Genomic DNA, 16,458 nt, shown 5'->3' with positions numbered 1-16,458 from the left:
AAGTATATATTATGTCGTCAAAAATGGCGATTTACTCCGCATCGCTTACTTTCTTTGAGGTATCAGTGATTTTCTTTGTGTGACGTTAACAGGAACACTCCAATCACGTCTGGCTCCTCACAATTACCAAAGTAATCTGACGGACAATACAACATGTTCCCTGGACTACCTGTAAAAATAGACTTAAAATCCTACACATCTCACCCACTCTCTTCCTTTTGTCTGGCTCTCTCCCCATTTTCTCGCACATCTTTTCTTTCAGGATTCGTATTAACCTTCATAGAAACCTGCCTGTGACAGTCAAAAGGAATATGATTGCTTCATCAGGTGTTGACAAAGTCGATAACAAAGCAAAAGATACAGCGAAAATGAATCTTTGGATTTAGAATATTCGTCAGATATGTCTGAAATCTGAAACGTAAAGAAGAAGAGGCCAATGGTACATGTACAAACTATGTAATCTGCCTTAAAGTGGAGGAATCTAAACTGCACTGCTGTGCATTTACTGCAGATTCTTTTTATTCTTTTTTTTTTCTTTCTGTGAAGCTTACAGGAAACTCAGGGAGGTGTTCATTGGACCACCGAGGGTTTGGGGGTGTTACATGTCCATTAGGACTGCACTATATCTCTTATAGCTCCAAGATGTGGTGAAAACCACAAGCACTTACTAGCAGCCTGCAACTGGCATCTTCCAACTGAGACGTGGGCCGATCTCTCTGGATCATAAGAAACCATAACTTTGACATCAGGAGTCATGCGCCGTGTTGTTATGAACTGCGGTGTGGTTTTGCTCCTTGTATTCTCTTATAATTACATTTTTACGAGTGGGGGTGTGGCCATTGGTTCTTTAGTGGCTCATTTTACACTCAATCACAGTAGAACTTCGACTATATACATACATGCAACAGAGAAATCTTTTGTTGAATTAAATTAAAACCTGAATGAATGTCACACTGCGCTTGCACTTACAGTTCAGGGATTCTTCCTGTGTGGGTGTGGTGGAGTCAGAATTATTAGATTAAACATATATTCAAATATAAATCACGAAGCTATCACTATTGTGCGAGACTGAGTTAAGACTAATCATATTTTGGAGAGAGCGTTAGCGGCAGGAAACACAAATATGGGGCTCGGGAAGATGCCTTTTCCCAGCATGATTTCTTTCCTTTAAAAAAACTAATTGGAAAGGAACATTATTAACTGTTTTATAAAAACACATGATTTATTAAATAGTGTAGCATTGTCAAAGGTTGCAGACAGATGAGAAGTGTAATAATTATCATTGCCTTTGTATTCTAATAGCCATGAACAATCCATTTTAACATGGGTAAGTTAAACATTCAACTAAAGTGCAAGACTTGGAATGGACCGAGGCTGGTGTGAGAGTTTAGAAATTTGAATACATAAAACAGGATTTGAACTGATCTTAATAAACAAATGTTCATCATATTGACGTCAAAGTTTCCAAAAACTGCTCAAAACTCACATCCAATTGTTCCTAAAATCCCGAAAAAGAAGACATAATTCCATGTCCACTTTTCAGCTGGTCAGATTCTCAGGTCGCGTGCTCCTGAAGTGTGGCTCTGGCAGTTTTTTTCCCCATCACTTCATTAATTAGTTGTTTGTGACATGTCCCATCAAAATAATGAGCCCCCATTCATTATTGATAAAAATTCATTTTCACATCCATTATTCATTGCTGTTGAAGCCCAGAGGGAGGGACTCGGGCCAGAGTTTGGTGACCTAAAACTTCAGTACGTGTCTCGGGAAAAACACAAAGACAGATTTCCACTCTGACAGTGTCCATCTCCCTGGTGCAGGTTTCTGGTGGGTCAGTCCCGCCACGGCAGCTGATGACAATGGTGACGAATGTGATGATGAGGATAGTGACGTACACAGACGTGTGAGTGTGCCTTCTTGTGTGTGTGTCTGTGTGTGTGCGCGCGCGTGTGTGTGTGTGTGTGTCTGTGTGTTCTCAGAATATAAAAAAAACAAAAAACTTTGCAGTGTGTGTTCAGGTAGAAGTACGTGTAATATGACATGCATAAGACCCACTTTACCCCCACCACCACCACTCACCCCACCTCTGTGTGAATGAAAATGCAAGGCTATATTTGGAGAGAGCTGATGTCACAAGTGGTTTGAGCAGAGAGCCTATAACTGTTGACGTCCGCTTGTGTGGCAGACTCACAAACCTTGGACTGCTCCAGTGACTGACGGAGATTTTGGTCGACGCAACAAAAAGTGAGTATTTTGTCTCTCTTCTGGCTCAAAGGTCTGTTTTTATGTCTGAAATTATTTTTTTTTTTTTTTAGGTTGGGATGAAATGTTGAGTTGAATTGGTAAATTTTTATTCGTTTTCTTTTAACACTTTCAAAAGACATGTTGGAAATGAAAACTGCTGTAAATTGAAAGAGATATAGAGAGAGTTTGGGATTTATTGCACCTTAGGATAGAATAGAATAGAATAGAATAGAATAGAATAGAATAGAATAGAATATTTAGCAGCTGCATAAAAGAGAATTAAAACACGTTAACAATAGGTAACAACAGAAATAACGCACATCAGATTTGTTATCGAGAGCCGTTGCACATCAAGTGGGTGGAGGGTGTGTGCGCGCGTGTGTGTGTGTGTGTGTGTGTGTGTGTGTGTGTGTGTGTGTGTGTGTGTGTGTGTGTGTGTGTGTGTGTGTGTGTGTGTGTGTGTGTGTGTGTGTGTGTGTGTGTGTGTGTGTGTGGTTCTGTAGGTGGATGGGTGTATGTGTGTGCGTGTATATGGAGTTAAATATTTAAGAGCAAAACAATTTCAACTCGTATGAAGTTTCTGTCCAAATTGACAAAAGTGTACAAGTATAAAATATAGAAGAGAAATGAAAGCTTTCGAGCTGAATACACTGACGGCTTTCATTTCCAGGGTATTGTGGAAATATTAAACTGTGGTGATTTATTACAGCTTATTATGGGAATAATGTCATGAAAAAAAATTTTACTGCCTCAGATTACACATTTCATCATTATTGATTTTGGAGAATCAACACTTTCTTCTTAATTGCTTTTTATGATTTGCCCTTGAATTTGTGTTGAGAGAGGTATATGGATTGTGTATTGCATGTATCAGTAATGTGTGCAATTGACTAATTTGAAGAAATTCAAAATGTTGCATGAACAAATGTTCCCTCTCTAACAAAGTATTGAACCTTTTGCGTAATTTGTTTTTTTGTTTTTCAGACAACCACCAACACTATGTGTCAACTGAGGGTGCCTGTGCTTCTCCTCATGGTGCTTGTGTTGCTGCGCTGCATCACCGCTGCCCCGAGTCGCAGGTAAGCGAACACACCACAGTCAGAAATCATAGTAACGTTCCACAGGATTCACCAGCATGAAGAACTGCGATTTAGGGTGGTTTCACTTGATCTAATCAGATTAGAGAACAGCTCGAGAGCAGTATGGAGACCGCATCATTTGACCTCAGGTCAGAGGAGAAGCGGCTCCATATTATGGAAATTTCATGATAAGAAGAGCTATTGTGTTCTGTGTGAGGGGCAGCGGGGCAGAACTGTATGACTCTGGAGGAGGAAACCGATTGTGCTCGCTTGTGGGAAAGTGTTTCGTTGTGCAACTCGGGATGGGTGTCTAAGTGGCCACTTTCTCGCTCTCATGACTGGTGGATGTCTCGGAGAGGGCTTCATCAGTATCCAACGTCCCCCCCCCTGTAATTCAGGTACTTCAGTCCCAGCTCCTCCAGTGAGCAGGAAAGTGATCTCCCAGACACTGATGGCTGGATACTCCCCGGACTAATGTCCAACCCACTCCTCGGCCTCATGGGCCCACGGCCGCAAAGGGCGCTCACAGCTTCAAACAGGTTGCGACATCGACACTACTGGCTGTATTATCTGCTCATTTATATGAAAAACTTTACGCTGTGAGCATTTCTGTAATAAGCCTGTGCTTTTTTTTTTTTTTTTTTTGCTTGTGTAGTCACCACATAGAGAAGAGAAAGTGTAACACAGCCACCTGCGTCACCCAGAGGCTAGCAGACTTCCTGGTCCGCTCCAGTAACACAATCGGTACCGTTTACGTACCAACCAACGTGGGCTCTGGCACCTACGGCAAGAGGGACCTACTGCAGCCCCCCAACATCCTGCCTCTCTAGTACCAACGGAGGGAACTCCCCCAGCACTCCCGGTGCGCCGATGATATAACCAATCATCTTATGTAACGAGAACGACATTGGTAATGATGACACTGATGTTAATGGTGATGATCGCCGCCATCAGAGTTTTCTTGCCCATTTTATATTCTTTGAGAAACAGTGCCTTTTATTTGAACCATCTTTGTGTGTGTTGTGGCTGTTTTAATGCTGTTCCACAATGGCATGATGTGAATGTAAATTAAAAAAGAAGAAGAAGAAAAAAAACATTAAAGAAGGTTGATGAAACAAAAAAAAATAAAAAAGGAAAACTGTACGAAGTCAATGTTATTTGTTGTTTTGATAATAAAATTGTTCAAATATATGTCTTTATCTGATTTGCACTACATTTTTGGTCCAATGAGCTGATGATTATTAATGTATGCTCACCTTGATGGGTCACGTCAGATATGATTCCTTCTGGATTTACTTTCACGTTCTCGCCCATCAGCACAAAACACGTGACAGTGGGAGGAAGCTGAATAACACACACACACACACACACACACACACACACACACACACACACACACACACACACACACACACACACACACACACACACACACACACACACACACACACACACACACACACACACACATATTGATAAACCCCCTCAATAAATTAATTTATAGCTTATGAAAGCTGTAACTGGATTCATTCTTGCTGTGACGTGAGAGCACTAACTACAACTAACCCCAGATGTGAAACAAATTAAACTTTTAGCCATTTATATAACCACATTCAGATTTGTGCAATTTCTTCCTGAATCATTCTGTATTTCAGGCACGTTTCCGTTTGTTCAGGATACAGATCAGTGCAGTAATGTCATGTCCCTGCAGTCACGACACATAACCTCGGTGGTTTCCCCGTGGTGATGGGAGTAATTATCAATACCATATATACAGTATGTACTCATAAAGAATTTCTCGGTTGTGTTTTTTTTAAATCTAATCTGCTATCAAATGTGGTACAAATAAAATAATATATATGTTCTAAATTCTGAAAGCATTTTCAGCAGAAATAATTTTGTCACTGTGAAAACAATGAAACTGTGTCATTTACTTGAAAGTCTTTTAAAGAGCTTCTATTAATAGGTTTTGAATTAAAAATCACTAATAATGAAGTGAACATGATATGTAAGAAAATATTCATCTTGTTTTTAAGAATTTCCATATTTGCACACCTCGTGATGGAGTCGTCTATGTCGTTTTCATGTTTTCCTTTACTCATGGTGTTAAAACTGCATTTATTTTCTAACAACAAAACTTGAAGCATAATGTTCAGATTACTGTTTCCTTGTTATTAATGAAATATTGTTATTGAATCAACACACCACTGCAAATTCAAGCACTTGTTCAGTCTCTAAACTTTCATTTTAAACACTCCTAACTGCATGAAGAGAATATCATGCTTGCAAAAATTACGCCCGATGGTGCAGCAAAAACTATGAGTGTAATAATTGGAACAGAGCTTTTCAAAATTCATTCAGAAGCGTCAGGCTTTCAATTACTCAGTCGGAAACTCATGAAATGCATCATCTGGGTGACTTTCCTCAACGAACCATTAAAATAATTTCTACCCAATAAAAGCACCCAATGACGCTAATCGCCTTACCCACATTCCCCGTGATGGCAACCCTGTGATGGCAGAATCCTGGAATCCATATGGTCATGTGTTGTGTTCCTGCGGGGGTTCATTCAGGGTAATGGAATGAAGATCAAGAGGGGAAGTATGACGCACAGCATTAACCCATGTTTGATTAGCAGTGACCTGATCATCTCAGACACTGACATCAATACTCCCATGCATGGTTAACCCCTGCATAAAAGGTTTTTCAAAAATAGAATGAGTGCCGGCTTTCACGGATGAACCCAAAAAAAAAAAAAAAAAACAACGCCGCCATTATCCGCCAAACACTCTGACAGAGAACGGGATCATGTCAAGATCTGTCGATTACTTCATGTAAAACCACAAATGGCACTGTACTTCAACTGCTATCTGCTGGTGAGTGTTTATCACTGCGGTAATGACGGCTGATGAATGTTTTGATGAAATTCTTGATCTGATTCACAACCCTCTGACCACATTAATCTCTGACATTAAAGGCGCAATTCTCATCCACATGTAAAACAGGAGAGTTGTTCTCGCAGTCAAAAAGCACCAACTCTTTATTTTTACACTCATACAGATTTACATTTATTTTAAGTTAGAATGTATTCTATGCTTTTCATTATACATTCATGACATTCTTTAATTACCAATGTGATCTGTGTTACATACACAAACATGTCTGTGTACATGGAATACAGGACTTCCTGTTTGACCAATTTGTATTTCTGATCAGTCCTAATCAAAATGAATAGGAGCCACTAAAGATTAATATTGCATTTTATTTAGCACATTTTCCATCTTGTGGATGGATGGATGGATGGATGGATGGATTGATGGATGGATGGATGGATACCATTTTGAGGCGGTCTACTATAGCATTGCATTAATGTTAGTTTCAGGGGCTAGTTTGACCCACAGTTTGCTGCTCTGCTGGACCAGGGAGAAGATCCAGTTTATAACACAGCCTCAATGCCTGTTGTGCAATAGTCTGATCGGGTGATGTTGTCATTTGTTGAAGAAATATCAGGCAGGGGAACTTATTTTCAGCATGTTTAATGGTACAGATAATAAACCAACAAACTCCCATGTGTCACATTATTGATGATCTGCCCCCATTCACCTGCACTGACACACAGTGAAAGCGAATATGCAAAAACTGAAGAATGCCCTCATTTTAAATTTCAAAAAGTGAAGCGTTCTACAGTCTCTGAGATGATAAGTGGATCTAATGTGTTGGAGGCAGAGTTTTTAAATGAAAATGATTCCAAATTCATGTCGTTTAATAAGGTTTAAAAATGCATCAAAGCTGTAGATGGATGAATGAGTTCTGTTTTCTGTGTCCAAGAATGCTAAGAAACTATGTCAAGAGTAAAAACAAATCCTAATTCTGGCTTTGACTCTGACAAAAGCCAAAAAACAATGTTTCCTTTTCAGGAATATATCTGTAATAGATTTTGATATTCTATTCCTCTTTAAAAAATAGGGCATTTTTGTTAGTTTGTGCATAATAAACTGTTAAGTTTCTGCCAACCTGGTTCAGTCTTTTAAACAATACAATAAAGTACGTAACTAAATACGGTCAGGGTTGCCAGACTTAAGTTGACTGAAGTATGACCATGGCCATGATAGTTAAGCCCTTAACACACCTGTTAAGGGCTTTTATTTAGAAAGTAGAAGCTTCAATAGGGCTGCATGGTGGAGTAGTGATTAGCCGCCTCACAGCGGGAATGAAATTGGTCCAAATACTGGCTGGGCTTTTCTGTGTGGAGTTTGCATTTTCTTCTCATGTGGGTTTCCTGCGGGTACTTTGGTTTCCTCTCACAGTCCAAAGAACTGCATGTGAGGCTAATTGGTGCCCTTAAATTGTCTATAGGTGTGAATATGAGTATGATTATCTGTCTCTCTGTGTTTGCAATGTGATGGACTGGCAACCTGACCATCGCAGGGATGGTTTTGTCTACTTGCTCTTTTGGTCTAATGACAGGAGAGCGAACGTTAACAAGCTGCAGATTCTATACAATGATGCATTGCGTTTATTATTGAAGGCCTCATGGTGGACCAGTGCCAATGAGTTGTTTGTGCTAATTAACATGTCTAATTTCAATGCTGTTATTAGAAATAATGGAAATACATTTATGAACCGACTGGAGCTGTCTAACAATAAAATGAAAAAGGTTATAATCAGACCTACGCAAAGCAGTGTCAGCTATACATCTGGAATTTGGAGGGACTGGAGGCAGTGCTTATATGGTCTAAATATTCTACTTCATTGTTTTCTGTGTTTGTTGTTTTTAGTGTCCATTGTTCATTGATCCCCCCCCCCCCCACACACACACACACTGTTTTTATATGGACCTAGGAGTCTGAAATAAAGGTTGACGTTGCCATTTATGTAAAAAGTTCTCAAGCCTTTTACCCTCGTCTGTTCATCTCATCCTGGCCTTAACTAACACATGGACCTCCTCACACAAACCGATTTATAATGTTTCCATATCTAAATGCTCTAAATGCTACAATCAGCATTGGATTGCGTGAATTAGGGCATCTTCTATTTATTAGTACAGGAACACATATATTACGTTAAGGTGGTATATTATATACCTTTATGATTAGGTTCAAACCAGCTTTACAAGAATTTAAATATCAGTTTTTTTCAAGCGCGCGTTTGTGCGCGCATTTGGAATTATGCTCCCTACTGCTTGCCGTAGGTATTTGTAAACACGGAAGTTATATTCTCGGGTCTTTCTCATATGCGCTAAACTCACATGTGCCTATATTTTCGTATGTGTGCGTTTAACCTCTCGCCAGTTAAATGTTGAAGGTATTTAAACGGCTCCGTGTTGTAGAAGGAGGGTCTGAGAAGTAATCTCACTGGTAAACCGTCGCGGTGTCTGATATTATTACTCTTTTAGCTTAGCATGTGAAAATAATGGCAGATAAAAATGTAAAAACATTTCAGTTTGTGATTGTGGGAGGTGGCATCGCCGGTGTGACTTGTGTTGAACAGGTGATAATGAGTCGATGTAACTCTGTTTGTACTATAGCAATGCGTTTCGTGTTCGTATAGCAACGTAATCCGTTGTTAATCTTTATTGGCAGTTGTCGTCCCAGATTCCGTCAGCAGACGTGGCTCTGATCACAGCCGGTCCTCACATCAAGGCAGTGGCCAACTATAAACAGGTCAGAGGGATAATGACGACCATGACAACGCAGCACCAATAGGGTTATGGATTAATTTCCCCACTGGCTTTCATTGTCAATTCATGACGTACGTGTCAATTGTGAGATAGTTTTGAGTTAATTTATGTCTGTTTGCCTGTTGCTCTCTTTCCTCTCATTTTCTCTCTTTCTATCTCGTAACCCCAATCAGAATAGCAGAAAGCAGCAACATCTGAGCATGGTTGTGTAGATTTCTTCCTGTTCAAATTTAGCTTTTCCCTTTCCACTGTCCCCCAATTGGAATTGTTGGCTTTCTCTCTGAGATCAGAGTGTTGTATTTGGTGCTATAGATAAAGAATTGGATTGTATACATTCCCTAGACTTTCCTGTTTACTCTTTCCTTATCTGGAAGGTGTCCCGGGCATTGGAAGAATTTGATGTGGAGGAGCAACCGGCCAGTGTTCTGGAAGAGAAATTCCCCAACCTGACTGTTATCCATTCTCCCGTGAAATCACTTGACACTGAGTCACATGTAAGACTCTGGCCCCCTGTGGGCATACATATCTGAATTGTACTGGCCTGTGTAAAAGGTTCTGTTTGTACAGGTTGACACTAACATCACCAATGACATAGGTTATCAAAGTTCAACAAAAAGTCTGTACAACATCGCCACCTTGCGGACATTTGTTTATTGCACTTGACTCGAGTTTATTGTAACATGAATGAATTGAAAGTAAAGTTGAGTGGGATGTATGCCTAACTCCCTTGAGCAGTTTGACCATTGCGTTGCAACTTGTCGTCCCCCCCCCCCCCCCCCCCAGTCTCTGGAAACAACCGATGGACAGGTCTTTGGCTATGAGAAGCTGTGTATTTGCAGTGGTGGCAGACCTAAACTCCTGACCCAGGACAACCCGTATGTGCTCGGGATACGGGACACAGACAGTGCTCAGGTACATCCCGTTTGCTTTTGATTCAGATGCTGTTTATCAAAAATTAAGAGACGCGTATTTATAGGTGATTTATTTACCTTTGAATGTGTATAGTGTTTATCCTTGAGATATAATGTGTCCACTCCAGTTTCTTGATCATTTAGAAAATAATCGATTGGATTTAAAAATGTGGCTTCCTAGTACAAGCTTAGATGACAAGTTGTCTCTCACCAGCTGTGTTTCTGTTTTTGAGTTTTTAGGAGTTTCAGAAGCGTTTATCCGCAGCAAAGAGAATCGTTGTCATTGGAAATGGAGGGATTGCGTTGGAGTTGGTGTAAGTCCGTTGTTAACCAAATTCCAGTAAAAAGTGAATGTTTATATCTGTTCATAGCTTTAATAAAGCAGATGTGCCCTCTACCAATACATATTGATTAGTTATTTCCACTCTACTTTGATGTATTCAGTGTGAATGAATCTTTATTGATTAGGTATGAGGTGGAAGGCTGTGAGGTGATCTGGGCAGTGAAGGACAAGGCCATAGGGAACACATTTTTCGATGCTGGTGCGGCGCAGTTCCTCATCCCGTCACTCGAGGCCAACAAACCTGAGATCGCAGCGGCCTGTAAGAGGCCTCGCTATACAACAGAGGACAAAGCGCCGGGAGCTTTACATACCTTCACAGCAGGTCTTCATAATTTTCCCAGAGACGGAATATTATTCTCTTTTTGATTCCTATTTTAGACCAGACTGAAGTTACACGTCTGTTTCCTGCTAATTCTCAGATAGACACTCACGGGCCCACGATGCTGGACCCCCAGAGTCTGGTAGTGCCCTCGGACCAGACTGGCATGAAGGGATAGTCCTGCGAGGAGCAGAGCAGGTGAGACATCACACACAAGTATGGAAGTCTGCTGTTTCTGTGCAAAACATTTAATGCCAATAGCTTGTCATGTGTCTGTGTTTCCACTTTGCGTGTCTCGCACGGTCAGGTGCCTCGCAGAGTTTCGGTGGAATACCAGTGCGAAGTGGAAAAGCTCTTCACCTCCGAGGAATTTCTCAATTCTCCAGTGAAATCTGACTGTGGTAACAACCAGATTCTCTCCTCTGGGTTATCCTTTGATCAGTGCTTTTTTTTCTTTTTTCTATTCGCCTTTTTTCATTCCTCACAAGCTTTCCTTCTGTCTCAGTAGGATCCTGGCCAGTTTACATCCTGCTGACCAACGGCAAAACATTTGGCTGCGATTTCGTTGTCAGCGCCACCGGTGTCGTGCCAAACACAGAGCCATTTCTCCATGGCAACACTGTAAGGCAACTCATCCACATGCATAATAGCAATTTATTAGTAAATGTGCCCGTGTCTGAGGGCCCTGAAAGCTCTAGGAACATTATTTTGTGTCGAACTCATTCCTGCTGTTGGTCATTGATCATACGATCACATGGCTGTCGTCAAGGTCCCTCAGCATGTGAGATTTGACAAGTTGTTGTTTATCTTTAATGCCTTTACAATGAGTGCAAGTTGAGGACTGTGCACAAAATCAGTGCACCCTCTCCACTGGATCCATTTGTTTAATTGTGACGCAGAGACAGGAATTCTGCCAAAGAACAAGTGAGGGTCTCGTGCACTGCTCAAGTGTTGCTCCTCACGCTAACAGAGGTTTTCTCAGGTAACGCGTCCTGACAGGTGTGCAAAGTTCAATGTTGCCCAACACCTGTAACACGAGACCGACTTGTACTGACAGCGTTATTAACCTTTCTGAGTGGAAAAACAACCTTAAGGCCTTGAAGGTGTTAATGTGTCAAAGGTATTTCTTCTGCTTGCAGACTGTGGAACGACTCATCAAATTGTTGACATGATTGTGAGTTTTTTTTGCTCTTTCGTGTCCCAAATGATCCTCATTACTTTTTGTTACGCATGTTTAGTTTGCTGTGGCGGAAGATGGTGGCCTGCAAGTTGATGATCACATGAGGACGTCGGAGTCGGACGTGTATGCCGCAGGAGACGTGTGCACGGCATGCTGGGAGCACAGCCGACTGTGGCAGCAGGTGAAGTGACTGAGCATTATCTCGTTCTTTAATAGGTCAATCATTTTGTCCTTGGTGCAAAGACAAGTTGACATTGTTAAATCAGATTTTATGTGTTTAATGTATAGGGACAAGTCTATCCATCAATCTGTCTTCTGTGCGGTTTCATCCAAGTTACCCATGCTGGAGCCGATCCAAGCTGACTGCATGTAAAGGCAGGTTAAAATATCGCTGGTCCATCACAGAACAAGCACAGAGAAACAAATAGTTACACTCAACATTCACATCAATGGGCAATTTAAGAGACTGTGGGAGGAAACCAGAATACACAAAATACTCCATGCACTATCAGGGTGAACATGCAGACCGACACAGAAAGGCTCCCAAGCCCAGACGTAAAGAAAATTCCACCAAACAAAAATACAAGGAAAGTTTTACATAAGTTTACAGGTCTTATTTGATGCTCCTTTGTGCTACTGACCCTGGCGTTCTGCGTGGAACCACAGGTCACTGAGTACTCAGGCATTTATGAATCCATCTGAGATCAGCAAGACTGTTGATAGTTGTATAACTGTTCAGTTGTTAATTATCAATAAGGAACCACATTTTTCATAGTCAATGTTTAAACCCAGGTAGTTCCAGGCTCTTAACCCTTACATTGCATTTTATATACTTTCCTGTTCCAATGATAGTTTTTGAGAAAGCTCGTATTGTCTGCAAACAGGCCAAAGCGCTTGAAGGCCGTATCATAGATCTATCGTGACGTATTGATCTTTCTCGCACTGTGTTGGTTTGTGTTGTGAACAGATGCGTTTGTGGACGCAGGCCCGTCAGATGGGCTGGTACGCAGGCCGCTGCATGGCTGCTCACGTCCTGTCAGAAAAAATCGAGCTGGACTTCTGCTTTGAGCTTTTCTCGCATATCACCAAATTCTTCAACTATAAGGTATGTTGTTTTTCAAAACGAAACAATGAATGCGATGCAAATGAAAACCTGGCGCGCTCAACAAGGAGTCAGAAGAAGCGCAAGCTTATTAAGTCCTACCCCATATCCAAGTCCACCTGGTTGCATCCTATGATTTCTTTTTTTCTGAAACTCAGAAACCTAAATAACCACAAAGCAAAGAAAAGAACCATCAAATAAATGAACGGGGGAAATACGGTAAACAGAATGTAAAGATGAAAATACAATTGTGGTTCAGAAAGTGTTTTGCCTTCATGAGTATTGAAATGCTTTATGAGAGTTTGTGTTGTATACGTTTCATTTCCAGAGATTTCCTGTTTCTTTTTTTCCATCCAGTAGTACCCCAAGAAATTTGATTTCATGAGTTCTTACAATGTCAGTCCCATCTATCTGTATTATTGCAATAGTATTCCTTTGACAAACCCCAAATAGCATAAATTGAGTTTTGTTTACATTTAATGATAATGTATTCCTGTCAATCCAGCTCTTTATTTTACACATTTCTGCAGTTATTGTCTCCAATAAATGCCCTCTGAACCAAAAAATACTTGTCATCTACAAATAAGACCAATTTTAGAATGTTACCAACTTTACAGATGTTTCTATAGAGGGTGACGAGTTTGGGACCCGGTACTGACCCCTGGGAGGACGAGCAATCTCGAAGCATGAGGAAGTAAAGTTTCTCAGCCTTACAAACTATGAGTTTAGTGGGTTATGCTTTACTGAAGGGCGGTGAAGGTTGTCTAGATATAATAACCAGCATTTTAATAATTGACTATATAAATGACCAGTTTCCCATTACTCCCCAAGACCTCATCAAAGCCGCTTAGCGCTGCTCCTCTTTCTGTCCCCAGGCTTGTGTGGTCAAACAATTTGCTGTCGTTTCAACATTCCTCAGGTGGTCCTGCTGGGAAAGTTCAATGGACAGGGGCTGGGGTCTGAGCATGAGCTGCTGATCCGCTGCACCAAAGGCCACGAATATATCAAGGTGACCCAAAAGAGAATAGTTGTATAATAATTCTGCTGGTAATGTCATTTTTTTTTTTTTTTACCTTTTTTATTCCTATTTGGTTGCTGCTAAAAAAGATTTTGCGTACTTATAGAAGATCTAAAAGGAGGAAAAGCCTGTTATATGTCAGTTTCTATTCTTGGCTTATTTACCAGTATTGTTTTATGATAAAATAAAATAAAAAAAATTAGATTCTGTATGCAGAATCAGTTAATTCAGCCAAAGCTTTGACCACTATCAAACTGACTGAAAGCAATTAAGTACTTTTTAAAAGGCCAGTGCTATTTGGAATATACGTACACAATTATAGTTCATAACAGGGATCATCCATACAAATCAGAATGTGCCCTTTTTGACTCCAGGTGGTTCTCAGTGGTGGGAGAATGGTGGGAGCTGTGCTGATTGGAGAAACTGATCTGGAAGAGACTTTTGAAAACCTCATCCTCAATCAGATGGATCTGACACCATATGGAGAGGATCTGCTGAACCCCAACGTCGACATCGAAGACTACTTCGACTGAATGCTGCATGCTGAAGAAACATACGTAGGAGGGAGCATGATGAAAAACTTTACAATTGAAAATGTCTAAAGGTCTTAAAAGGAATAGTTGATGACGATGTTGCTTGTGGGTTTGTTTTGACAATAGGACAAACTGCAAGTGTGTAAAAGAGATTTCAATAAGTAAAAACATGTTTATTATGAAAAATAAATGATTTTCATAACGTATTTTACATAATATTGCTTTTACTTGTTTCTTCCACCTTCACATTATCACAACACTCAAAACAATATGTTCATGTTTTAAACTAATAAACTTAATATTGTGGATTAGAGAAAGAAACATGATGGTTGACTTAAATCTGTTGTGTCTGTGAGTGACACATAACACAAGTTACAAAAAAAACGTTGCTATGTTGAGTAACTCATGATCAAATTTCAACCCGGACAAAAACAATAGATTCTCTTCTGCCTCCTGCATTGTATTGACTGTTGTTACTGGGATATCTTGCTTTTTTTTAAACCCCGCAAATCCTCCTCTGAAAGAACCCCAGATATTAGAAATGGAAAGAATTTTATCAACAGTCATTGGGTTCCGCTGTAGGCTTGTGAGTTTTAGGATTAGTGATTTACCAACAGCAATCCTCCCACTCCTATAATTTGTGTGATAGAAGCTAATATAACAACTTCGATTTATAGTCACGATGCATAATGAAAGGTCATTATGTGACGACTGGAAGCAAGCCATCAAAACACAAGAACAAAGCTTTCAATTTATTGTTATGGTTTCGGTGGGCAGCTCAAAATGACACGGTGATTCCACTGTGAGGTCTCCCAGCAGTAAGTGTGTGCCTCAGAGAGTTGAGAGCAGGGTGTTGCTTACCTGGTGAGTCAACACCACCCACAATAGTGCTCAAACAATTATTCAAATTCTTGTTTATATTAAAACTACTGGGATGCCAGGTACAGTACAAGTGTGTAGAGATTGCGCGTTACAAACCGGACTTGGGCTTTGTCTTGGTGAAATTTGTATGTATGCAGCATCACGTCATAAAAGAGTAGCAAAAGAATATAAAAATGTAAAATATTTGAAACAATATCAACTGTACCAAAATATAAAAACAAGATAACAACAAAATAAATGAAAATATTCATATTGATTGAAAATATACCAGAGATTATGTTACTATGGCCCAGAACAGATGAATAATATATATTGCACACAAGGGGACAGTAAATAAAACGTGCAGTGCATTAATTGTTCAGTTTTGAGGGTATGTGGCGGGTGATATTACTTGGAGTAGTGGTGATTATAAATTCTCACAGCTGCAAAGAAGAGGGACCTGTGATATTTCTCTTTAAATCTGTTTTTGAAAAAAATTGTACGTTGAAATAATATTCACATTTTGAGTTTTTGTCGTTAAATGAAAGTTGAAAGAAATTTCACAGTTCTGGTTCTATGTCCTGCTCGTTGGCAAAACTACTTCCACATGTGACTTATGAGTCTAATTTTGCTGTGGTGTATGTTGCACTTGTGTGTATGTCATTCGATCCACATCTGAATTGTACTGGCAAGTAAAGTTTATTTTTGAGAAAAATCGAATGAAACACACCCACACCTACTGACCAAAAACCTTCATATGCAACCTCATATGCAGTTCAAATACTGGCCGGGCCTTTCTATGTGGAGTTCGCATCTTCTCCTTGTGTGTGTGATGCGTGAGTTTCCTCTGAGTACTCCAGTTTCCTCCCAGAGTCCAAAAACATGGCCTGGAAACCACATTCCTACTATGCAAGGTTGCTGAACATTACACCACCTTGCTGCTCCGGATAAAATCATCTAGGCATAAATTTAAAACAATATAAACCAACATGTGGCATTTTACTCAACCTAAGTTGTAGTAACATTCTTATGCTGTCCAATGACTGTGTGCATTTTAAATGTAATGTGTATGCTGTCAAAGGCCAGATGAGACAAAGGTGAGGTCATTCATGATTAGGTGGAGATATTTGAATAGATATCACTATCAGCAATCGGTCAAGGGGTTGGAAAGTATTGGATGCAGCAGGA

General features: G+C 40.2%; 2 protein-coding genes across 5 annotated transcripts; both read left to right on the top strand.

Annotated features, from left to right (window-relative positions):
• Positions 1 to 3,243: 3,243 nt before the first annotated feature.
• On the top strand, positions 3,244 to 4,153 carry iapp (islet amyloid polypeptide; the record flags this gene model as incomplete). The annotated part of the gene is made up of 3 exons (XM_080491870.1): positions 3,244 to 3,323; positions 3,722 to 3,862; positions 3,979 to 4,153. 3 exons carry the CDS (start codon positions 3,244 to 3,246, stop codon positions 4,151 to 4,153), a joined length of 396 nt encoding a protein of 131 aa, XP_080347996.1.
• A 4,345-nt stretch (positions 4,154 to 8,498) lies between these two features.
• On the top strand, positions 8,499 to 14,734 carry pyroxd1 (pyridine nucleotide-disulphide oxidoreductase domain 1). 4 transcript variants are annotated; one of them, XM_080492538.1, is made up of 13 exons: positions 8,499 to 8,813; positions 8,906 to 8,986; positions 9,378 to 9,497; positions 9,787 to 9,915; positions 10,155 to 10,228; positions 10,383 to 10,579; positions 10,677 to 10,774; positions 10,884 to 10,977; positions 11,082 to 11,197; positions 11,815 to 11,937; positions 12,724 to 12,861; positions 13,778 to 13,867; positions 14,251 to 14,734. In XM_080492538.1, exons 1-13 carry the CDS (start codon positions 8,736 to 8,738, stop codon positions 14,407 to 14,409), a joined length of 1,497 nt encoding a protein of 498 aa, XP_080348664.1. In that variant the 5' UTR covers positions 8,499 to 8,735; the 3' UTR covers positions 14,410 to 14,734. The 4 variants fall into 4 exon arrangements, with proteins under 4 accessions (XP_080348664.1, XP_080348665.1, XP_080348667.1 ...); XM_080492539.1 differs by having other exon boundaries at positions 11,085 to 11,197; positions 14,251 to 14,723; XM_080492541.1 differs by having other exon boundaries at positions 11,085 to 11,197; positions 13,734 to 13,867; positions 14,251 to 14,621.
• The last annotated feature ends 1,724 nt before the right edge of the window (positions 14,735 to 16,458 follow it).

This window comes from Lipophrys pholis, assembly GCF_963383615.2.
Source record: "Lipophrys pholis genome assembly, chromosome: 22".
Classification (NCBI taxonomy): Eukaryota; Metazoa; Chordata; class Actinopteri; order Blenniiformes; family Blenniidae; genus Lipophrys; species Lipophrys pholis.
Note: the sequence above shows the minus strand (reverse complement) of the source record. Positions and strands in the feature narration are given on the sequence as shown.

Coding starts and splice junctions, on each gene's coding strand:
- pyroxd1 (XM_080492538.1), top strand. CDS start 8,736: ATGGCAGATAAAAATGTAAAAACATTTCAGTTTGTGATTGTGGGAGGT. Junction 12,862..13,777: donor CCAAATTCTTCAACTATAAG/GTATGTTGTTTT, acceptor AACATTCCTCAG/GTGGTCCTGCTGGGAAAGTT. Junction 13,868..14,250: donor AAGGCCACGAATATATCAAG/GTGACCCAAAAG, acceptor TTTTGACTCCAG/GTGGTTCTCAGTGGTGGGAG.